A 25,111-nucleotide genomic window follows, 5' to 3' on the forward strand; every position below is an offset into this window, starting at 1 on the left:
GACGGCGTAAGTTTGCCGTGACGTCGGCGACGGGATAGCTTTCAAATAAATTCACTTGGGCAGCGTTTCGCCTCTCGCAGTCGAGTGTGTTGAACGCGACTTGGCTTTGAAATGTGTCGCTTCGTCTGCCTTGTGTTTTCCAGGACACTTTGGGGACTCGCGGCCTTTTCGTCTTCGCCAAAACTCTCTTCAACAACAGCTTCATCCACCTCAAACGTAAGTGCGCGCGCTCGCCCCTAACGTCGCCACTTGTTGCGCTTGAATTGATGTTTTTCACCTGCGTGCCAGTGGCCGGCTGCAACTCGTCTTCCGCAGTGTCCTTGAACGTCTCGTGGTACCTGCGAAGTTCTCACTGCTACGATGAGGTCTTCAGCCTGGATGTAAGACGCGCGTTCGCGTTGGATGCGGATGTGGACCCCGGAGTCAAAACGGGAATGGGTGGGGGGTTATCTGTCTTTCTGTCTGTCCAGGTGGGACGAGCGGATGTGTACTTTGGTTCCACTATGGTGAATCCGGGAGGGGGGAGTGGCTTCTATATCTTCCATCAGTATCCTCTCATCTCCTGCCAGCCGCGTCTCGACCCCAACATAGTGAGACGCGCTCTGACAGTGTGTGTCTGTCTGTGTGTATGTGGGTGTCTGTCTGTGTGTGTGTTTGTGTGAGGGGGGTCTGTGTGCGTGTTCTGTGTGTGTGCATGTTCTGTCTGTTTGTGTGTGTATCTGTCCGTGTGTGTCTGTCTGTGTTTGTGTGTGTCTGTGTCTGTTTGTGTGTGTTTGCGTGTGTCTGTCTGTGTGTGTGTGTTTGTGTGTGTGTGGTCTAAGTGATGTCTTTATATCACGGCAGTTTGGCCTGGACCCCTTTGACGTGAAAACTCGCCTGATGGAATTGCAGGTGAGCAAACAAGTGCGCTGCTCATTTTTTTTCTTTGACGCTGACAAACGCTTTCAATTTCCAGTCGGACACGTTGAAACCCCCCGGCAGGAGGCGCAGAGAGGTGGAGGTTCCCAAACCAAAGGTGAGAAGCTTGTGTGTGTCGACCATTTTTGTGATTGGCCATTTTGGTGGCTTTTCGTTTTTTTGTGATGGTGGAAGAAACCATCTCAGTCTGGCCTCTCTGACTTTCTCTCCAAAGCCTCTAATATGAGTTGTCCCTCTAATGTAGTCATTCCTGATCCTGTCCAACCTGGTCACTCCCAAAGAAAACCTCCACATCTTCAGCTCTGCTACCTCCATCTCTGCTTCCTGTCTTTTCTTCAGTGGCACTGTCTCCAGTCCAAACATCATGGCTGGTCTCACCACTGTTTTATACGCTTTTCCTTTCATCCTAGCTGAAACCCTTCGATCACACATCACACCTGACATTTTTCTCCAGCCGCTCCAGCCTGCCTGGACACGCTTCTTCACCTCTTTTCCACACTCCATGGCTCTGGACAGTTGACCCCAAGTACTTAAAATCCTCCGCCTTCTTTATCTCTTCTCCATGTAGCATCACTCTTGCACTTGGATCCCTCTCATTCACACACATATATTCTGTCTTTCTGCGACTGATCTTCATTCTTCTCCTTTCCAGGGCATTTCTCCACATCTCTAGTTTCTCCGCCACCTGTTCCCTGTTCTCGCTACAGATCACAATATCATCTGCAAACATCATGATCCAAGGAGATTCTTTTCTAACATCGTCTGTCAGCCTGTACATCACCATAGCAAACAAGAAGGGGCTCAGAGCTGACCCCTGGTGGAGTCCCACCTCCACCTTGAATTCCTCCGTCACACCGACAGCACACCTCACAACTGTCTTACAGTCATGATACATGTCTTGCACCACTCTGACATACTTTTTCTGTCACTCCAGACTTCCTCATGCAATGCCACAGCTCTTCTCTGGTCACCCTGTCGCACACTTTCTCCAGATCTACAAAGACACAATGCAATTCCTTCTGACCTTCTCTGTACTTCTCTATCAGCATTCTTAAAGCAAAGACTGCATCTGTTGTACTCTTTTTTCGGCGTGAAGCCATACTGCTGCTCACAAATGTTCACTTCTGCTCTTAGTCTCGCTTCAACTACTCTTTCCCAGAGTTTCATTGTATGGCTCATCAACTTTATTCTTGTGTAGTTAATAAAACTCTGCACATCTCCTTTGTTCTTAAAAATGGGCACGAGTACACTTTGTCTCCATTCTTCAGGCATCTGTTCACCATCTAAGATCTTGTTGAATAACCCAGTCAGGAACACCACCGCCACCTCTCCAAGACACTTCCATACCTCGATTGGTAAATCATCAGGCCCGAGTGCCTTTCCCCCCTTCATCCTCTTCAGCGCCCTCCTCACTTCATCCTTGCTAATGTTTGCTACGTCTTGGTCCACAACAGTCACGTCTTCTACTCTTTGTTTCTTCTCATTTTCCTCATTCATCAATTCTTCAAAGTACTCTTTCCATCTTGCCATCACACTACTGGCACCTGCTAATACATTGCCATCTCTATCCTTAATCACCCGAACCTGCTGCGGGTCCTTACCATCTTTGTCTCTCTGTCTCGCCAGCCTGTAAAGATCAGTCTCACCTTCCTTGCTGTCCAGCCGAGCATACAAGTCATCATAGGCCTCTTGTTTGGCCTTTGCCACCTTTACTTTAACCGTGCGCCGCATCTCCTTGTACTGCGGTCTACTCTCGTCCGTCCTCTCAGTGTCCCACTTCTTCTTTGCTAACCTCTTTCTCTGTATACACTCCTGCACCTCCCCATTCCACCACCAAGTCTCCTTATCAACATTTCTTCCTCTCGATACACCAAGTACTTTCCGACCTGTGTCTCTGATTCTGTTCGCTGTAGTTTGACCTCTTGCCCACCCAGTGCTTGTCTTACCTCCTTCCTAAATGTCATGCAACACTCTTCCTTTTTCAACTTCCACCATTTTGTCCTCACTCCATCCTTTGGTTTCTTCATCTTCCTCACTGCCAGCGTCATCCTACACACACCAACCTATGCTGTCTGGCTACACTCTCACCAACCACTACTTTGCAGTCACTGATTTCCTTTAGATGGCGCCGTTGACACAAAATGTAGTCTACCTGTGTACTTCTGCCTCCACTCTTATAGGTCACCCTATGTTCCTGTCTCTTCTGAAAGAAAGTATTCACAATAGCCATTTGCATTCTCTTAGCAAAGTCAACCACCATCTGTCCTTCAGCGTTCCTCATCTGGAGTCCAAACCTACCCATCACCTCCTCATCATCTTTGTTTCCTGCGCCAACATGTCCATTGAAGTCTCCACCAATTACAACCCTCTCACTTCTCGGGATGTTCTGTATGACTTCATCAAAGTCCAACCAAAATTTCTCCTCCGCCAGCTCACATCCTACTTGTGGGGCATACCCACAAACAACATTGAACATCACACCTTCAATTTCTAGCTTCAGACTCATCATTCTGTCTGATACTCTTTTTACTTCTAAGACATTCCTAACAAACTCCTCTTTTAAGATAACCCCAACTCCATTTCTCTTTCTGTCTTCACCATGATAGAACAACTTTAACCCTGACCCTAAGCTTCTAGCCTTGCTCCCTTTCCACCTGGTCTCCTGGACACACAGTATGTCTACCTTCCTTCTCTGCATCATGTCAACCAGCTGTCCTGTCATTGTTCCTACATTCAAAGTTCCTACTCTGAGCTCTATACTGTTGGCGTTCCATCTCTCTCTTTTCCTCCGGGCACACCTCCCTCCTCTCCTTCTTCGACCAGCAGTAGTCAATTTTCCACTGGCACCTTGAAGGTCAACAGTACCAAGGCGGCCGTTGTTAGCCCGGGCCTCGACCGATCCGGTATGGGTTTCAGAGGTTTGATTCGCATATTTGTTTTGGCAATTTTTTTTACGTCTGATGCCCTTCCTGACACAACCCTCTGTATTTATCCGCGCTTGGGACCGGCACAATAAGACACTGGCTTGTGCCCCTTTGTGACTACATTGCCCCCTTGTGGCTACAATAGATATAGCATAGATTAGATACAGTGAGACCTCAATTTACGAACTTAATTGGTTCCCAGACAGAGTGTGTAAGGCGAAAAGTGTCAACAAAAAAAAATCCCATAGGAAACCATTAAAATGAGAATAATCCGTTCCCGGGTTTCCATTAAATATACTTTTCAACTAAATAAGCCTTAAAACTACACACAACCTATCTTATCCTATGTATAACAAATGTGCTATTGTATTGTAATGAAAGAAATACACTGCACTGTATAATAAAGGCACTTTATTTACATTTGTGATGGTCATTGATGGCCCTTAATTGACACCTGTTGCTTTCTGACTTGTAAGGTCCGATGATTCCACGGATGCGGAATAAGTAACGCAATAACGCAACAAAAGAAGGCGGGCGGGGCGAATAAAATGGCACACTCGCGTCGAACAATCAACTCGTGCAAAGCAAACTTTTGGAGCACAAGCAAACTTTTGGAGCACAAGACATAGCGATGAACTTTCGTTGTAATCATGTCACTAGTGAGGTGACAGTGACTCGTTGAAATGAAATGAAATTGAAGTGTCGCGAGCGGCAGCCACGCCCGAGCTGTCAACTCGCACATGAAAATTTAGCGTGACTATTGACACGCTGTTCCGGTGTGTGTGAAAACACTAGCTCTGATTGGCTTACCATGACACATGACTCTACCCTTTAGCCAATCACAATCACTTCTATCGCATCTTGACAGGGGGGGGGGGGGTTCTTGAGAGTTTTTAAAGGCGCTTAGAAATGAAATGTATTCTTATTATGATGATTATTATTATTATTATTATTATTAGCGCTCTAGCTAGCTATCTTTTAGCTATAATAATAATCATACATTTGATTTCTAAGCGCCTTTCAAAACTCTCAAGGACACTTTACAGTCACAGGATATTTTTTCTGCAGGTGAGCAGCAGCAGCCATACATGCCAGCGTTCTCTCAACCCGAAAGTAACGTGGTCATCATAAGAAAACCTTTATTTGTCTTACCCAATGACACAATTTACAGCAGCGAAATAATCCACATCCAAAATATTGAAAATCTATTACTGAGCTTTGAGTGAACACTGGTGTGTGTGGCTGCCGCTCCTCACCCACAGAAAAACTTATGTGACTGTAAAGTGACCTTGACAGTTTTGAAAGGCGCTTAGAATTTACATTTACAGTAAAGTCTCGTTATATCGATATTCAAGGGAGTCCGAAAAAATATCGATATAACTGGGACTATCGATATATCCTACCCTGTTTGCATGTAATTTTCTCCGTGCGTGCATAGAAATAGTATCGATATAACCGGGACTATCGATATATCTGATATCGATATAACGAGACTTTACTGTATTAGGATTATTATTAACAAATGTTGCCCTTGAACTCCGGACTCATCGCTATGGGCTTTTTTGTCCCCCTTTGCGGTCCAGTCGGCTGCAGGTGAAGCAGCAGCTGTTAAGGAGAAGAAGCCTGAAGGACGCGCCGAGGGTCCTCCCAAACAGGTCCCGCAAGGACATCTCCTTTTTGTCTTTACCATGGTTCCCGTCTCACCCGCACGTCGGTGTTGGCGTGGCCGTTTCCCTCCCCGCAGGCAGCGGCGCCGCCTCGCTTGGACGCGGTGGCGAAGAGCTGGGCGGACGGTCCCTACATGTTCCTGGTCAGTATCCAAGAGGTCCGAGACACCAAGGGGGGCCCCGAGGCGACCCACTGGAACCTGCAGCGTCAGTACCGCCACTCGCCGTCGAGCTCCTTCCTCAAATTGTGCCGTAAAGTTCCTTTGCAACAGTCTGTCGTCATGGCGATAGTGTCCTTCTCTCCACAGTTGATGTGAGCATGAAAGGAGCCTACGACTTCATCTCGGCCTCGGAATGGCCACTCATGCTGGTGAGAACCTTTTATAATAATAATAATAATTATGATGATGATAACACATTTAATTTCTAAGCACCTTTCAAAACTCTCAAGGACACTTTACAGTCACGGGATGAGAACTGTTTTTTTTTGTGTGCGGGTGAGCAGCGGCATCCATTCGCGCCAGCGTTCACTCTACCCGGAAGTTACGGCGCCCATGAAAACTTGTAGTAGACGTGCACATTCCACCATGACGTCCCTAATCCACTGCTGAAAAGGACACTTTGATCCTCTCCTCTTTCATCTAGAACTGCTTCATGTCACAAAGAGGGTACAGAAAGTGCTGAAGATTGAATGACTCTGTCTTTGTGTTGTCATATTTATTACAGTGGTACCTTGGTTCTTGAACGCCTCACTGTTCGAACAAATCGGTGTTCAAACAAAATATTGGAGATATTCTTGCTTCGGCGTTCGAACACCGATTGATGGCGTACGCGAGGGTGGGGAGCTGAGCGGCACACGCGCCAACTGTTGTCGCTAGCGGACGTGCTGCGTTTTGCTCTAGCGTTTAATACGTCTGTGTAAGCTCTCAGTCGTACAGGAGTGGTCCATCGATGAGAAGGTTTCTTCAGCCGTCATCTGTACAAAAGTGAAGGTTTCGGACGTTTCGCCTCCTATCCAAGAGGCTTCGTCAGCGCTGACGAAGCCTCTTGGATAGGAGGCGAAACGTCCGAAATCTAGCGTTTAATATAGGTGTACGAAGAGTTTTAGCCCCTAATCATGCCTCCAAAGAAAGTAAGTGCTGCTTAAAGTGACAAAAAAAAAGTAGTGCGTACAACTATTGCATTTAAGAAAGAAATAATCGCAAAATATGAAGGAGGTGTGCGAGTGTCTGATCTGGCGAGGGAATACAGCATGGCGGAATCTACGATCAGTACGATATTAAAGAATAAGGAGGCTGTGAAATCTAGTGATGTGACTGTGGGCGTGAGAGCAAGTGTCATTGGATAGAATTTTAAGAGAAAAGAACATCCTGTAGCCGAGTCATCCGTAGCTGTCACGTTCCGAGCGAGAGTGACAGCAGCTGACTCGTCGGAACGTAGTGGAATGTTTGGGATCCCAAAGCAGGCGGCAGAGACTTACTACCCAAGCAGGATGTTTATTCACAAATAAAAGAAAACACAGCGAGTAAGAAGGCAGGGGGTGATCCGACCCGCTTACTACGCCAAAAAGCAAATGGCACACGAGGGTGCAAAATTACGCAATCCCGGAAGATGACATAAATTTACGGGACGCAGGGAAAATACCTCGGACCGGATACACTCGCGCATCGAAAGAAGAGTCCAGGTACGGTGGCGAGGTGAGTCAATCATCCGGCATTGGCGAGGTGATTGCGAACCGTATAAATGCCCCGTGTCCGTGATTAGAGAATGACAGCGGGTGGAGAACGGCAGGGAGAGGCAGCCCCATCCCGCTGTCAACTCGCAAGTGACAGGAGCAAAGAGGGGGTTTTGGTGTTCGAAAAAATCGCTTTTCGAACAGGGTCCTGTAACGAATTATGGTCAAGAACCGAGGTACCACTGTATTTAGTTTTTTTGTTTTTTACTTTATGTTCTTCCTGGTTGAGTGAACGCTGGCGTATGTGGCTGTCGCTGCTCACCTGCAGAAAAAATATCCTGTGACTGTAAAGTGTCCTTGAGAGTTTTGAAAGGCGCTTATAAATGAAATGGCTGCTACCTAGCTAGCTATCTATTTGCTATCTGAGTAATTCCCGATTGAACGGGGTCACCGTTTCTGGCTACCTAGCTAGCTGGCTATTTGCTATCTATTAGCTAGCTATCTATTAGTTTCCTATTAGCTAGCTAGCTAACTTGCTCTATTTGAGTTATTCCCGGTTGAATGGGGTCTCCGTTGCTGGCTACCGAGCTAGCTATCTATTTGCTATCGATTAGCTGTATAACTAGCTAGCTATCCATTAGTTTTCTATTAGCTAGCTAGCTAACTTGATCTATTTGAGTTATTCCCGGTTGAACGGGGTCACCATTGCTAGCTACCTAGCTAGCTAGCTATTTGCTATATATTTGCTATCGATTAGCTGTCTAACTAGCTAGCTAGCTATCTATTATTTATCTATTGGCAAGATAGCTAACTTGATCAATTTGAGTTATTCCCACTTGAGTGGACGCCGGCGGATGTGGCTGCCGCTGCTCACCCGCAGAAAAAATATCCTGTGACTGTAAAGTGTCCTTGAGAGTTTTGAAAGGCGCTTCTAAATGAATGTGTATATATTATTATTATATATTATATTATTATTATTATTTTGAATTGTGTGAGGCGTTCACTCAACTATGCCCCCCCCCCCTCCCAGTTCTACATGGCCATGTGTATCGTGTACGTGCTGCTGGCGCTCTTGTGGCTCCTGCTGTCTGCCTGCTACTGGAGGGACCTGCTGAGGATCCAGTTCTGGATCGGGGGCGTGGTCTTCCTGGGGATGCTGGAGAAGGCCGTTTACTATGCTGAATTTCAGAGCATCCGATACGACGGCTTCTCCGGTCAGTGCCCGCCCCAAATGGCCGTCCCCGCTACGGCTACTTGGCGCGTGCTGACGGTAACCCCTCCACCATCCCCCCCTCCTTCCAGTGCGCGGGGCGGTGGTGTTCGCCGAGGTCCTATCAGCGGTCAAGAGGACGCTGGCCCGCGTGTTGGTCATCATCGCCAGCCTGGGGTACGGCATCGTCAAGTAAGTGCGGGGGGTCTCCACCGGTGACGGGTGCTAACGGCAGGGATGAGCATGACAAATGAGCAAAAAGTCTGAAAAAAAGGCGGGGGGGCACACGCACACACATATACTGTAACACACATATACAGTGAGACCTCAGCTTACGAACTTAATGGACAACCGACGTCTCCAGACAAGTTGTGTCCATAATTTGTAAAATGACTTCAAATGACTTCTACTGTGCGCATTTTACAAAGATTCCACCGCATATAGCTATATTTTACGTTTTAAGACTCTTGCTGAATATTCAGGAAGTCTTGTTTTTGAGTTGGTGACGAGTCCGTACGTGACGTTACTAAAGGACCGCCCTTTACCGTTAAAAAGACGCATTGTAGCGGTCCTTCCATCACGTCAGTGTATTTTGCTGTACTTGTTTGGTCTGGGAACCTCGTGTTGCACCCAAAAGCCGCCAGAAGAGGGCGTCCAAGCGCCATATAAGGAATTTATCAGCCTGTGGAAACGGAGATGGCCACAGGAGGTCGCCATTTTGTGCCTCTTTTTTTGGGTGAGAGATTTTCCCCCAATGTTGCCTCAAAATAGCACAAATAAATTCTTTAATCGATTGCAAACATGTATGCTTTCCTCTTCAGAACTATTTGAATCATATTCATCACTGGATGTGGAACAAGAAAGCATATTCTCCGAATCTGAAGCCATGGTTTTGATTCACTAGCAATGCAAGACGTCTTGGCGTGACGTCACGAACTGTGGGCGGGACTTTCTGAAAATGCCCAATTCGCAGCTCAATTTTTTGCATTTGAATAAAAATATCATATTGCGTGTTTTGGGTATTTTAGATGCTATAAAACGTTTTTCTGATGTTAGTTAAAAAAACAAAAAACTGACGTCACATGTGCACACCGCGGCTGTCATGTGAATCTCAGCCTGACACATCTCTCACGCTGTGTGTCACTTCCCTGAGAGTAACATTCTTCATTTCCAACATTGCCACCATCCTTCGCCTAAAAGCTTTACAGTGTTGTGTAAACTTTACACAAAGGCGTTATTTAGTCGATGCTTTCACGTGACTAATGACGCCGTAATTGTCACGTGCGAGTTGACAGCTGGGGCGGCGCCGCCGCTCGCAACATTTCATTTTCATTTCGAGTAGCTGAAGCTTTACGCTGTGTGTATATATATATATATATATATATATATATATATATATATATATATATATATATATATATATATATATATATATATATATATAAATTATGTAATGTCATGAGAGGCTAGCTCTCAGCGGGACAGGACAAGGAGTGCAATGAGCGACAGGTTTGAATGCAAACAAAGGTTTTAATAAAGGGTTTCAGGGGGAATTCACGAGCAACAAAGGCAAGACTAGCGTCTCTTCCAATACTTAAATCATAATAAAGTCTCTTCTGAGGTGAAACTGAAGACGGAGTTCTTTTCCATGAGTTTCTAGGCCTCACCCCTCTTGATGTCCTCCTCATGTAGCCTAGCCACCTTTAGCAAGGGTCTGAATCCTAGTGTCCTGTCGCATGGTCCCAACTGGCAATGAGTTCCACGCAGCAATCAGTTTCTCCACAGAGCACAGCAACAGAGCTTGTCTCCCCCGGCCTCACACTCAGAGGCTCTCTGCCTTAAGAGCCTTGCTTGCCAATCAAGCCGTGATCAGCCACAGGTGTGGGGTTTGAATTGCTGCCTTCCACCAGATGGGGCCAAAACTCTCTCTGGGTGATCAGGTTTATGCGAAGATATTAACATATCCGCAGCTCGAGCCATTTTATCTCCAAATAGCTTTGAATGCCCGCGCTGTTGCGTCACGAAATGAGGCATATACGAACACACAAAGCAATTACTTTTCCTATTTTGTTTAGCAATTAATGTAGCATAACGATACCACGTGTTTGATAACAACGGATTCCAGTCATGTTTTTCTCCTGCAAACGGTTGATATAATGTGTCCATGACACCTGAATTTTGGGCCTTTTTGTCAGGTGTTTCCATCCAGGCTGTCAGTTTGATGTGTGGTTTGCGCTGGAGAGGCGATGTTATGACTGGTGATGTCACAGATGACATCATGCATATAGTTACGGGAAAACCAGTGTGATTTTCACGAAAATCAGGACAGAGTCTCAAGTCCATGCATCCTGCAACCTTGTGGGTTACGATAACGAGTTGGATATCTGTCATTGTGCCAGTTCCAGTTCCTAACCAGTTCCCTCGACCTATCTTGATGACAGTACGTTTTGCCTTTTGGGCACAGCTATTTTGAACCCATTTTGTTTTGGGCTCAGAATGGACCACAACGGAGTCCCAACCAGTGGTCCAAGCCTTCCCTGACTTGATACGAGCGTACCAAGAACCATGAGGATAGTCATTTCCATTTTGTCATGGTTCGTTCACAAGGATGCTAAGGGGAAATGAGACGATTCCTGCATCTTGTAGTGGCAAGCAGGCTACAGGATGTGCCATGCTTGGGCACTTATCTGAATTTGTTGGATGTATTAGTGGAATTTCGCAGGCTGATGGAATGGGAGGCTCTACGTGTGTCATCTGGATTCCCTCTACGAATTCGTACAGCAAGATGATGTGGACCAAACCCATGGCTATAGAGTAGTTTGGCTCCGTCTCTCTTCCACCTGCTCAGGATCTTGCAATGGCTTTGATGCACCCAGGTGGCTCTTTCGGCGATCTTGATGGCAGTTGGCGTTGTGATCAACACGATGAATGGCCCCTCCCACTTTGGTGCAGACCTTGATCAGCACCTCGTCTCCGGGGAACAGCAGCCTCTGTTCCTGTGGAGGAAACAAAGAGGACTGCGGCAGTACACATGCTGTGGACCTCTTTTTGTTGTAAAAAAATTCACACGATTTTGCCAACAAAGCGCTTGGATCTGATTCATTCTTTTGCCAGGGCACATCTTCCCATAATGGGAGGATAGGATGAAAGGTCTGCCATGCAAAATCTCAAAAGGCGTTAAGCCATTATTAGTGGGCATTATTTTCATATATAATTTCACCAGAAATAGACGTTGAGGCCATAGTTTGCCTATTGTCTCTATTGTTTTTCCTGAGTTGATTTTTTTTTTATCGTACCATTCGTTCTTTCAACTAATCTTGCACTCTGTGGATGGTATGTACAGTGATTTTTTTTCCAATGCAATTCCTAAATGTTCGGACATTTTGGTTATTACGTCATTAACAAAATGGCGGCCCGGTAGCCAAGTGGTTAGCACACCGGCTTCACAGTGCAGAGGTCGCCGGTTCGCGTCCCGGTCCGGCCTCCCTGTGTGGAGTTTGCATGTTCTCCCCGGACCCGCGTGGGTTTTCTCCGGGTCCTCCGGTTTCCTCCCACACTCCAAAAACATGCATGGCAGGCAGATTGACCACTCCAAATTGTCCCTAGGTGTGAGTGTGAGAGTGACTGTTGTACGTCTTTGTGTGCCCTGCGATTGGCTGGCAACCAATTCAGGGTGTCCCCCGCCTCGTGCCCGAAGACAGCTGAGATAGGCTCCAGCAACCCCCGCGACCCTAATGAGGAATAAGCGGTATGGAAAATGAGATGAGATGAGATAACAAAATGTGGCCCATTATCACTCCAAATTATTCTTGGTATGCCATGTTCTGGAATATGTTTGCATAATGCTTTGGCAATGGATAATGCATCGGATTTCTTTGAAGGCACAATTTCCACCCATTTGGTGAATGAATCAATTAACACCAAACAGTATTTATAAGAACTACTTGTGCTTAGTTCAATGAAATCCATGTGGACCACTTCAAAGGGGTGTGACCCCTGTGGAAATTTTCCTCTTTTTGGTCGCATATTACCCTGTGGATTATGTTTACAGCATATCCTTCAAAACTTGTGTGGGCACTAATTCACGTGTCTCTTTATTTATTACATTGAGAGTAGTCTGAGCAGCCTTCTTGGCGGCTGCATCTGCTCTAGCATTCCCTGGGATAATCCTGTCTTTAGCTCTTGTGTGCGCTGTACATTTGCATGCAGCCACACTTTTTGGAAGGAGGATAGCTTTCAACAATCCTCACAATAAATCTGCATGTTCAACAATCTTTCCTTATATCCATTTACGCTTCAGTCAATGCAACAATTTCTGCTGTTTGCGTTGAATACGTTTTTGGTAATGAACCATCAGCAATAATTTCAAAGTGGATGCTGTCAGGTAAAAGTGTGTCATCCAAATCAGGTTGTAGAAATGTCATCATCTTTTTTTTCTTTCTCTAGAAGTTCAACTTCTTTTTTGGCAAAACTGTAACATAGTCAAGGAAGTTTTGTTACCTGTACGTTCTAGATTTTGGAACAAAGTGATTGATACCGTTTTTTTTTCTTTAGTTAGTGAATCAAGCAAGATGTCGTCAATGTACAAAAGAATTTGAGAAGTCACCGAATTTTTATAAAGTCAGATACATGAAGACATTTCTAGTGAGAATTTTTTTTGGTGTAACGACTGAGTGTCCCCAGTAGGGGACGTGTGTTCCAGTCTATTCTTATCCTAAACCACATCTGGGTCTATATAAAGCAGCAAGGGGAGGGGCAAGAGTGAATGGGGGGAAAAGAGAGGGCAGCCGTTAGTGGAAGTGGTGGAGTGGACCCCGCGCGCAGATCCTCCCCCCCTTTGACCTCTGACTCCCAAGCTCAAATTCCCCATGTCACAGTTCGCCCTGCCTACCGCATCGGTCAATTCTCTGTCTCAGCAATGGCGATTTTAAGAACATGAGCTCCTTTGTCCTTTTAAGGCAGGAGGTACTTTTTCAGCGGCCATCTTTCGGCCATCTTTTTCATTCTTTCCAATCTGCTTGAATTGGTCAACATATATGGAATCCTCATCATGTCAGAAAACATATCCAGAGCGTCTCCTGAATATGTTTTCACAAATACCCCACTTTTTATGTTGAATTTCATACCCCGGTGGATTTTTTCCATAATGTCCGGATGTTCTCACAAACCAATCTCCGTTGGGCTGTCACCTCCTCATATGTCATGTTTGATCCGTTGAAGTTTTACCAGTATAGCCCCCTTTCACCTGATTCCAATGATGTCCCAGATATCTTGTTTCAATTCTTCAAGTGGATACAATTGTCCAGAACAATTTGCTTTGCTCCTTGTACGCGAAGAAACACAATCACCATCACCAGCAATCTGATCTGCAAAGTCAGCTTGCAATGGCCAAAACCCACCAGAGAGGGTCATGCGCGCTCCATGCTGCTGGTCTGCCCAAGTCACAGTTGGAGTCACCACCGAGGGGGGCCACTCGCTCCCTCGGGGTGGAGCAATTGACTTCATCTCTCTTCTTGAGAGCAGCAAAGGAGGGGTAGAAGGGGGAGGAGGGGGAGGGGGTCTGAGGCGCTCGCTCGGGGCAGCCCACAGTCCCTCCCCTTGGTCTCCCATGGGGTTGCTCTGCAGTTTGAAACAATCGTTGCTTTCGATCTGCCATCTTTTCATTGGGACGTGCAACAGATGAAGCAATAGTTTCATAGTCATAGCTCACTTTGGAAGTCATCACGACCATTGCTTTCTCCTCCTTTTTAATCCGTTTCACTTCCAGTTCATGCTCTCTAATACGCGCTTGTGTAAGCCATCTATCACAAGCTAAAATCTCATCACTGATCTTTTGGAGAGATCTGCCAACTGCAGATGCCTCCTGGAGCTTCAAACGAAACATAATTTCTTTCAATGGCTGAACTTGCAAAGCACCAGAAAATTCACCACGTTGCATCCACTTCTTACAGTAAAGTTCACATCCTGGGAACTATTTAGACATGAATTCAATATCCCGATGAATTGGAGTCTTTTTAGAAAAAATTGCACCCAAATCTCCCACTCACAAACAAATTCCTTCTGTTAACTCTCACTCAGAAAAAGGCACACACCCCGCGATGTTGATTCGAACACAAAGAACAAAGGGGCGCGAGCCGCGCCAGTCCCCAGTCATAATGCGCGTTCACACGCACACACAATGAATGCACATACACACGCACGCACACGCACTCACACGCACACGCTCACACACTAATGGTTATCAATGTCCGTCGCTCCAACACCCCCCTGTCTCAAGATCTCTTTGTGAGACAAAGGAATTTTTGAACTACCACCCTGCCAACACGGATCAGCCAAATGAATGTATTAAACTTCACAAATAATCCAGTATCAAAATAGCAGCTGCATTTAAACATAATACATGTAAACCACCGGGTTGAAATGAACACATCATTCAATTTCTCAATTTCAACAACCAGTCTTCGCGCACAGTGAATTCCAAAAATCCACTCCTTGTTAAAATTATCATTAGAATTCCACTGGTTTTATCCGGGGGGGAGGTGGGGGGGTGGGCGTGGGGGCTAAGGAGCAGGTTTCCACTGGCTTGAGGAGGGAAACATGGAAAACGGGGTGGATCCTCATGGTGGGTGGCAGCCGGAGCCTCACCGAGACCGGGCTGAGGATGGCCTCGATGGGGAAGGGACCCGTGAAGCGTGGGCCCAGCTTGGCTGAAGACCCTGCCAGCCGAAGGTCCCTCGTCGACAGCCACACCTCCTGCCCGACCTGGTAGTTGGGTGCCTGTCTCCGGTGACGGTCCGCCACCCGCTGGTTCCGGGATGCGGTGCGTGTCAGGGCGTCCCTGGTTTCCTTCCAGACTCGGTGGGCCCGTCTGAGGTGATGTTCAATAGACGGGACCTCCACCTGGCCCTCCTGAGTGGGAAACAAGGGCGGCTGATAGCCACAGGCGGACATAAATGGGGACCGACCTGTGGCTGCGGAGACCAGGGAGTTGTGGGCGTACTCCACCCAGGGTAGGTGCAGGGCCCACGACGCCGGGTTGTGGAGGCACACGCACCGGAGGGCCGCCTCCAGGTCCTGGTTCTTCCTCTCCGTCTGTCCGTTGGTCTGGGGATGGTATCCAGACGACAGGCTCGTCGACGCCCCTAGGGACCGACAGAAACGTTTCCATACCTTGGACACGAACTGCGGTCCCCGGTCCGACACGATGTCCGTCGGAATCCCGTGGAGACGGACGACGTGGTTAACCAGGAGTTGAGCCGTCTCGATGGCGGACGGCAACCTGGTTAACGGGACGAAGTGGGCCGACTTGGAGAATCGGTCCACAACGGTAAGGACGACCGTCTTGCCACGGGAGGGGGGGAGGCCTGTCACGAAGTCAACGGAGATGTGGGACCAGGGTCTGGACGGTACCGGTAGCGGCCGGAGGAGTCCTGCCGGGGGCTGATGGGAGGCTTTCCCACAGGCACAGGTCGGGCAGGCCTTCACGAAGAGGGTGATGTCCCTCCGGAACCCCGGCCACCAGAACCGTTGGGCGATGAGTTGGATCGTCCTGTTGACCCCCGGGTGACAAGCTATCTTGGAGGTGTGCCCCCAGACGAGCACCTCCGTGCGAAGAGGGGGGGGGGACGAACAGGCGATCCTTAGGACAGCCCCTGGGGATGGGGGTCGTCCCCTGGGCTTGCTGTACTTTTCTCTCAACCTCCCACCTCAGGGCACCCAGGATGCGTTGGGCCGGCAGGATGTTGGTGGTGGTCTCCTCCCTTTCTGCCGGCTCATGGATGCGGGATAGGGCATCGGGCTTGGTGTTCTGTGACCCTGGGCAGTAGGTGAGAGAAAAGTTAAACCGGGTGAGGAAGAGTGACCATCGGGCCTGTCTTGAGTTTAGTCTCTTGGCCGACCGGATGGCCGCCAGGTTTTTATGGTCCGTGAAGACGGTGAAGGGGTGTTTCGCTCCCTCAAGCCAGTGTCTCCATTCCTGAAGGGCCAGGACGACCGCCAGCAGTTCCCGGTTGCCGACGTCATAGTTGGCCTCGGCGGGGCTGAGCCGGCGGGAGAAGAAGGCGCATGGGCGTAGCTTCTGGTCCATGGGAGAGCGCTGGGATAGGACGGCCCCTACTCCGGATTCGGATGCGTCAACCTCGACCGTGAACGGGAGATCCGGGTCGGGATGACGCAGAACTGGGGGGTTAGTGAAGGCAAGACGGAGGCGGTTGAATGCCCCCTCAGCGTCGGGCGTCCACCTGAAGGGGATCTTAGAGGACGTGAGGTTAGTGAGGGGGAGTGCCTTCTGACTATACCCGCTGATGAAGCGGCGGTAGAAGTTGGCAAACCCCAAAAACCGCTGAAGCTGTTTGCGCGTCTTCGGGATCGGCCATTCCACCACCGCTTTAGTCTTAGTAGGGTCGGCCCTGAGCTGCCCCCGCTCCACGACAAACCCTAGGAAGGACAGAGAGCGGACATGGAACTCGCACTTCTCTGCCTTCACGTAGAGCCGGTTTTGCAGGAGCCGCGCCAGGACCCGTCGGACGTGTTGCCGGTGCTCCTCTGCAGAACGAGAGAAAATAAGAATGTCATCCAGATAAACGAAAACAAAAACATTGAGGAAGTCCCTGAGCACATCGTTGATCAGATTTTGGAATACGGCGGGAGCGTTCGTGAGTCCGAACGGCATCACCAGATATTCAAAATGTCCTAATGGTGTTTTAAATGCAGTTTTCCATTCGTCCCCCTCCCGGATGCGGACCAAGTGGTACGCACTGCGGAGGTCTAATTTAGAAAAAATGGTTGCGGACTGAAGGGGCGTGAAGGCTGAGTCCATGAGGGGGAGGGGGTATTTGTTACGGATGGTGATGTCGTTCAGACTCCGATAATCGGCACATGGACGCAGGGTTCCGTCCTTCTTGTCAATAAAGAAGAACCCTGCGCCCAGCGGAGACCGAGACGGCCGAATGAGTCCCGCCGCGAGGGAGGAGTCTATGTAAGTGCTCAGGGCTTCCCGTTCCGGTTGTGAGATGTGGAAAAGTCTGGAGTCCGGTAATGGAGCCCCTGGCTGCAAGTCAATAGCACAGTCATACGGTCGGTGGGGCGGCAGGGATTGGGCGTTGTCCTTGCTGAACACCTCCCGCAGGTCGTGGTAGCAGTGTGGCACGCCCTTGAGGCAGATGGCCTCCGGCGGTCCACCGCGGGAGGCGTCTCGCCCTGCCGTAGCCGACCGTAGGCAGTTGGCGTAGCAGTAGGGGCTCCAGCCCTGAATGGTGGGACCCTCCCAGGAGATTGACGGGTCGTGGGTATTGAGCCAGGGGAGACCCAATACCAACGGCGCATTCCGGGAGGGCATAACTAAAAATTGGCGGTGCTCGACGTGGTTCCCCGCCACCCGGAGTTTGAGCGGGGCCGTGAGGTGGGTGACTCGGGCTAACAGTCTGCCGTCCAGGTCGACCATCTCCTTAGGGGGGTGGAGATTGATCAGCTGGCAGCCCAACAAGTCCGCCAGCTGGGGGTCAATGATGCACCCGTCGGCCCCAGAGTCCACTAGGGCCCGCACGGTTTGGGAGCTGGACGGGCCGATTAATTCGCTGTCCAGCTCCAACCGCGTAACGGGGGTAGTGGATTTGACCTCCAGAGGTCGCTGTGGTCGCCGTCTTGCCGGGGACTTGCGTGGACCTGAGGTCTTCGCCTGGGGGCCTTGGGTGCGACGAGCCCCGGGGGTGGTGTGGTCGTTCCCCCCCCCTACGATCATGGGTTCGGGGGATTCCTCCAGGCGCCGCACACGCTCGCTGCCGGGTGTGGGAGATCTGGACCGGCTGCGTGGCTGTCTGGGCCGTCGGCCGCGCTGCTCCCTCTGTCGCTCCCGAAGGCGGTGATCCAGGCCGATGACGATGGCGACCAGGTCGTCGAAGGTGGTGCCCGCGTCGCGGGTAGCCAACTCGTCCTTTAGGTCGGTGTTCAATCCGCGACGAAACACCCCCCTCAACGCTCGGTCGCCGTAGCCGCTGCCAGCGGCCCGGATGCGGAAGTCGACGGAGTATTCCGCGGCTGAACGGGCCCCTTGGACGCAGTCCAGTAATCTCCCCTCCGCTTCGGACTCCGTCACCGGGTGATGGAAAACCCGGCGTAACTCGGCGACGAAGTCCGGATACGAGGTGCGCAGCTCCGGTCGGGATTCTCGGATGGCCAGCACCCACGTCTCGGCTTCTCCCGTGAGCAGGCTGGTGATGAAGGCTACCTTCGCCTCATCGCTAACGCAGGCGTATGGATGTTGCTCAAACACGAGCGTGCACTGCATTAAAAACTGAGCGCAACGCCCGGTCTCGCCTGCGTAGCGGGAGGGAAGGGGAAATTGAGGAGCGTGCCTACTCACGGGCGGGGAAGACTTGATCGTGAGAGCGGAAATGCGTGCCTCAGCCGCCTCGAAGCGTTGAGCCAGCATGGTGGTAATTTGGCTGATTTCCGCGATGGCTCGGGCCAGCTGGCTTGAACGCTCCGCTTGCTCGGTGAGGGCGGCGAGATATCTGTCTTCGCCGGCGGCACTACGTCCGACAGCGGCGCGGTAACCAGACATGTCTCGACCAGTATTAGCATCGATCAGTCGCGTGTATTTTCTGTTAATACACCGGGGCCCGGGTCTGGAGACATGCTCAGTCAAACCACCGGATCTAAAACCAGAATCAAGCTGGAATCTGAACCAGGTGATATACAGATCCCGCGTCACAAGCCCTTCAAAATACGTGGATTAACATGAAAAAGACACCTTTAGGCCTAAAAGGAATCTCTGAACACATTCAACAAAATGGCTGCGTGCTAACTCGCTAGCGCATCACTCACCGAGAAACTCGAATGAAGTCAGCCGTGTTTTCAGGTCGTCAGAATGGATGGTAGCCTCCACCACGTCACAGCAAGCAGGCAGGTGCCACCAGTGAGATTAAATCTCTATCTGTCTCCCGTGAAATAATTCTCGGACTGGCTCCACCGAAGGGATCCTCCATCTCCTCTCGTTAGCGACGCGCCGGGGACTCTCTCCCTGTCTGGGACCCGACTATAGCTCGGTAAAATTCATTTATCTTCGTCTGGTTCGGAGTTTGTCGAGTTTCTTGATGAAATGCCAGTTGAGTCGGTAGTTGGTACACAGCAAAAACTACTTTATTCAGTAACAATTGAGAGAAACATCTCTAGTTGGAGCTGGACAAAAGAAGAACAACCGCCTGCCTCCTCAGGCTTAGTTTAAAGAATACCGCGACAGTCTGTTTACCAATCAGTTGGCGACAAGTCGATCTTCCGTCCAATCGGCTACGGACAAGTATGTTGGGAGGACCTTAGACTGAAATTTGGAGTTGTTGCCTCTTGCAACAACTATTTAACTAATAAGCTTGATAGTGCCATGTAAACTAAATTAAACATGCAATAATCATAATATGTACTAAACTAACATGGGATAACATATGTTTACTAATCTAAACATGAATAACATATGTTTACTAATCTAAATGTGAATAACATATGTGTGTGTATATGTGTGTGTGTGTATGTGTGTGTGTGTGTATATGTGTGAGTGTGTGTGTGTGTGTGTGTATATGTATGTGTGTGTGTATATATACATATATGTGTGTGTGTGTTTTTATGGTATGTATCTGTATAGGGTAATACAAAGTACAAATACAAGTTGACAGCGTCCTGTTTTCGTACCCGTGTCCTGAGGAAGGAAGTTGTGGAAGCGGGGAGGTGTGGTGCCGCCCCCAGCTCACAATCCGAACGTGACAATCGGTGGGGGTGGGGGGGGGCGTTGCCGCATCGGACTCTCGGTGGGCGCCGCCGCCTCTTTGAGACAGGTGACCTCTTCTGGCGTCTCTGTTAGCAGACAGAGCGAAATCTGCACGGCTTGCCACGCATGCGAGCTTACACGCTTTCTGTGTCAGCAGAAAGCGTGTGCGCCGTAACAGTAATAAAGATCGATAATACGAAATATAAAATGATTAAAATGACACTAAAAGTTATAAGATTTATAAATGAACTGTCAACATTTTGGTATATAATAGCATTCAATCGAAAATTGCTTAAAAACAACTGATTGACATCGTATACTGTCCTGTCGTATAGGAGATGATACTCGCGTCAGCCATTTTGAATGCTTTTCGATTTACGACCGTTTGACTTATGACTGTTTTGTCGGAACGGAACCTGGTCGTAACTCGGATGTTACCTATACATATTTAGTTTTATCTGCTCATTTTTCTCTGAAAAAGTCAAAATCCGCCAATCGGCGGAAAATTCTCATCCCTGTGACGGGCCCACCTGCGTGTGTCCCCCCAGACCCCGGCTGGGCGCCTTGCTTCACCGCGTGGTGGGCGTGGGCCTGCTCTACCTGATGTTCTCCACGGCGGAGGGCGTCCTCCGCGTCAACGCTGTGAGTTGCTGTGCCCCCACCCCCGTACGCCATTTTGACAGCCCCTAACACGCGTCGCCTTCCAGGATCGCGGTGACAACGCCAGCAGTATTCTTCTGTGCAACGTGGTGCTGGCCTTCACCGACTCCTGCATCATCTGGTGGATATCCTTTGCTGCCGCCTCCAAGGGGGGCGGGGCTTATTCAAAGCCCAAGGGTCCAAATAATAATAATAATAATAATAATAATAATAATAATAATACATTTCATTTATAAGCACCTTTCAAAACTCTCAAGGACACTTTACAGTCACAGGCTAAGTTTTTCTGTGGGTGAGCAGCAGCAGCCACATGCGCCAGCGTTCACTCAACCTGGAAGTAACTCAAATAGCTAGCTAGCTAATAGATAGCTAACCGATAGCTAGTTAGGCCTTCTTATAACCCAGAAGTAACTCAGATAGAAAGCTAGCTAGCTAATAGACAGCTAATGGATAGCTAAGTAACAGATAGAAAGCTAGCTAGTTAATACATAGCTAACAGATAGCTAGCTAGGCGTTCCCTCAACCCGGAAGTAACTTGGATAGAAAGCTATCCAGCTAGTAGACAGCTAACAGAGAGCTAGCTAGATCTTCACTCAACCCGGAATTAACTCAGACAGAAAGCTAGCTAGCTAATAGATAAGTAACTCGGATAGAAAGCTAGAAATCTTTGGTTCAAGATGGCTAATAGATAGCCAGCCAGCTAGCTAGCTAATAGATAGCCAGCTAGCTAGATATGGAGCTAATAGATAGCTAGCCAGCTAATAGATAGCTAAGAGATAGCCAGCTAACTAGTGAGCATGCTAACACAAAGCTAGCCAGCCGGATAGATAGCTAACACATAGCCAGCCAGCTAGATAGCCAGCCAACTAGCTAGCCACTAGATATCCAACAGATAGATAGACAGCCAGATAGACAGCCAATAGATAGCCAGCTATTAGCTCGCTAGCCAGCCGGCTAGATACCTAATAGATAGCTAGATAGCTAATAGATATCAGCTAGGGCCCCAAGGGTGCCTGTTCCTTCTTGTCCTGCTTTCGTTTGTTGTTGCTCTTGACTACTTTTGTTGTTGTTTTGCGGCGTCACATCTTTGTGAGTCTGGCTCAGACCATGAAGCTGCTGCGACTGCGCCGCAACCTGGTCAAGTTGTCGCTCTACCGGCACTTCACCAATACGCTCATCTTCGCCGTGATCGGTACCCACGCACTCAATGTGGCCATTTGTCGCGTTCTGCTGTGAGTAACATTTGTCTTTGTAGCGTCCGTCATCTTCATTGTTTGGACCACAAAGACCTTCAAGATGGCCAAATGTCAGTCTGTGAGTGTGGAATTGTTTCTCCAGTAAAAATGGTCAAAAACAAACAAACAAAAACAGCGACCAAGAAGAAGGTTTTTGGCGTGTGTGCGTGCAGGACTGGCGCGAGCTTTGGATTGACGACGCCTTCTGGCGCTTCCTGTTCTCCGCGATCTTGTTGGTCATCATGTTCCTCTGGCGACCGTCGGCCAACAACCAGAGGTGGGGAAAACGGGGTTGCTCTTTTGCTCCCCTCACCTCAAATGATGGGGATTCTATCCATCATATTTATTTTATTATTTATGTAGTTATTTTACCATTTATTTATAATGATAATAATAATAATACAGTGAGACCTCAACTTACGAACTTAACTACTTAATTGGTTCCCAGACAGAGTGTGTAAGCCGAAAAGTGTGTATCTCAACAAAAGTTTTCCCACAGGAAACCATTAAAATGGAAATAATCCGTTCCCGGGTTTCCATAAAATATACTTTTCAACTAAATAAGCTTTAAAAATACACACAAGATACCTTATTCTATGTATAATTAATGTGCCATTGTATTGTAATGAAAGAAATACACTGCATTCTATCATAGTCACTTTATTTACATTTGTGATAGTCATTTATGGCTTGATGGAATGGCGTTGGAGGTTGAAGGTCAAAGGGAATTGCTGTTTGGAAAGAGAGGCGCATTACATGAGGACTGTAATTAAAGAAATAAACTGTGCTGTAAAATAAAGTTTTTTTTACCTTTTTGATGGTCGTTGATGGCTTATAGAAGGAGAGTCACCTTCCATAAGGACTGTTGGTAACTTAACCTCTGGTGCTGTTCGGTCGTTTGCTTCCGCCAAAGATCACTCCGCCAGCCGTGGTGGGTGTGTATTATAAAAATAGTGCTTATTATAAGGTTTAATTTTCATAAATTTGACGTTTGTAAGACGAAATGTTTGTAAGAAATGGTGTTTGTAAGTTGAGGTCTCACTGTAACAATAATAATGATGATGATGATGATGATGATGATGATGATGATAATTATAATAATACATTTCATTTATAAGCGCCTTTCAAAACTCTTAAGGTCACTTTACAGTCACTGGATAAGTTTTTCTGTGGGTGAGCAGCGGCAGCCACACGCGCCAGCCCAGAGTAACTCAAATAAATAAAAAGATAGCTAGCGAGCTAATAGATAGCCGGCCAGCTAATAGACAGATAACAGACATCCAGCTAGCCTGCCGGACAGATAGCTAATAGATAGCCAGCTAGTTATCTATTGTACCATGTATTTATTTATCTATTTTACCATTTATTTTATTGTTTTATTTGATACTGTAATAATAATAATACATTTGATTTCTAAGCACCTTTCAAAACTCTCAAGGTCACTTTACTGTCAGAGGATATTTTTTTTCTGTGGTGTGCAGCAGCAGCCACATGCGCCAGCGTTCACTTAACCCGTAATAACTCAAATAGATAGAAAGTTAGTTATATAGAGTTCAACCCATATTCGCGTACAATTAAAGGACAACCGACGTCTCCGGACAAGTTGTGTCCATAATTTGTAAAATGGCTTCAAATGACTTCTACTGAGCGTATTTTACAAAGATTCCACCACATATGGCTATATTTTATGTTTTAAGACTTGTTTTTGAGTTGGTGACGAGTCCGTACGTGACGTCACGGAAGGAACGCCCCTGACTGAAAAAAATGCACACATTGTAGCAGTCTTTCCATCACGTCAATGCATTTTGCTATGCTTGTTTGGTCTGAAAACGTCATGTTGCACCAAAAAGAGACAGAAGAGGGCGACCAAGCTCCATATAAGTAATTTATCAGCCTGTAGAAACGGGCCGATTAATTCCTCACACGGAGCTGGGTCGCCATTTTCTGCCTCTTTTCTGGGACGCTACATTGCAGTCCAGATGCCTCAAAATGACACGGAATGACTTATTTAATTAATTGCAAACATGTATGCTTTCCTCTTAAGAACTATTTCAATCATATTCATAACTGGATGTGTAACAAGAAAGCATATTCTCCGAATCTTAAGCCATTATTTTGATTCACAAGCAATGCAAGACGTCTTGGCATGACGTCACGAACTGGGGGCGGGACTTTCTGAAAATGCCCAATTCGCAGCTCAATTTTTTGCAGATTTTGGACGCTTTAAGTCATTTTTATTGGTGTTTTGCATTTGAATAAAAATATCATACTGCGTGTTTTGGGTATTTTGGATGCTATAAAACGTTTTTCTGATGTCAGTTAAAAAACAAAAAAGTGACGTCGGTTGTCCTTTAAGTACATTATTGGCGAAAACAATTAGTTTCAGGAATGAATTTTATGTTTTTATGTTCTTGTTGTGTTCCTGGCGCGAATGGCTGCCGCTGCTCACCCGCAGAAAAACTTCACCTGTGACTGTAAAGTGACCTTGAGAGTTTTGAAAGGCGCTTAGAAATTAAATGTATTATTTCTATTGTTATTGTTATTATTGTTGTTGTTGTTGTTGTGTAATGATGGATCATTTTATGTTTCTTCCGGGTTGAATGAACGCTGGCGCGTGTGGCTGCCGCTTCTCACCCACAGAAAAAATATCCCGTGACTGTAAAGTTTCCTTGAGTTTTGAAAGGCGCTTCGAAATTAAATGTATTATTATTATTATTATTATTATTATTATTCAAAAAAGGAAGCCGCGGGGGCGGGGCCTCATTGAGCTTGCAGTTGCTTGCGTGTTGCAGGTACGCCTTCCGCCCTCTGCTGGACGATGAGGAGAGTGACGAAGAAGAGGAGGAGCTGATGGTCAACGAAGCTTTTGGTCAGACGTCGTATGCCATTTTTTGATTTGCATGCAGGCCTTCGGCCGTCACGCCACCATCAGACGTTTCGCCCCAAATTTCATGTTGAGATTTGGTGGCTTTTGTGGGCGTCCATGACATGCGTCCCCGTTCGTACCGCAAACGTTCCTGCATGGAAAGGTGGTCCGGTCCGGGTCCAGTCCCCCGGCGTGGCG

The 25,111-nt window shown here is 47.8% G+C and overlaps 1 protein-coding gene across 3 annotated transcripts in view; it reads left to right on the top strand.

Moving 5' to 3' along the window:
• tmem87a (transmembrane protein 87A) overlaps window positions 1-25,111 on the top strand; it is a 28,356-nt gene that overhangs the window by 561 nt on the left and 2,684 nt on the right. The window contains exons 1-17 of one of the 3 annotated variants that reach the window (XR_016117136.1): window positions 1-6; window positions 144-216; window positions 289-380; window positions 471-608; window positions 844-891; window positions 956-1,015; window positions 5,426-5,497; window positions 5,587-5,716; window positions 5,818-5,879; window positions 8,215-8,398; window positions 8,487-8,586; window positions 20,701-20,794; window positions 20,860-20,937; window positions 21,896-22,004; window positions 22,068-22,126; window positions 22,221-22,324; window positions 24,823-24,916. The exon at window positions 1-6 is cut by the window's left edge and continues 561 nt beyond it. Coding sequence is in view for 2 of the 3 variants with exons in the window: in XM_089013287.1 (XP_088869413.1) it covers window positions 1-6; window positions 144-216; window positions 289-380; window positions 471-608; window positions 844-891; window positions 956-1,015; window positions 5,426-5,497; window positions 5,587-5,716; window positions 5,818-5,879; window positions 8,215-8,398; window positions 8,487-8,586; window positions 20,701-20,794; window positions 20,860-20,937; window positions 21,896-22,004; window positions 22,068-22,126; window positions 22,221-22,324; window positions 24,840-24,916 (1,486 nt within the window). In the remaining variant the exon portion in view is untranslated. The remainder of the gene's footprint in view (window positions 7-143; window positions 217-288; window positions 381-470; window positions 609-843; window positions 892-955; window positions 1,016-5,425; window positions 5,498-5,586; window positions 5,717-5,817; window positions 5,880-8,214; window positions 8,399-8,486; window positions 8,587-20,700; window positions 20,795-20,859; window positions 20,938-21,895; window positions 22,005-22,067; window positions 22,127-22,220; window positions 22,325-24,822; window positions 24,917-25,111) is intronic. The other 2 variants (XM_089013287.1, XM_089013288.1) reach the window with 2 other exon arrangements.

Source organism: Hippocampus bargibanti, linkage group LG14, assembly GCF_051943395.1.
Source record: "Hippocampus bargibanti isolate YZ-2025 linkage group LG14, ASM5194339v1, whole genome shotgun sequence".
Taxonomy (NCBI): domain Eukaryota; kingdom Metazoa; phylum Chordata; class Actinopteri; order Syngnathiformes; family Syngnathidae; genus Hippocampus; species Hippocampus bargibanti.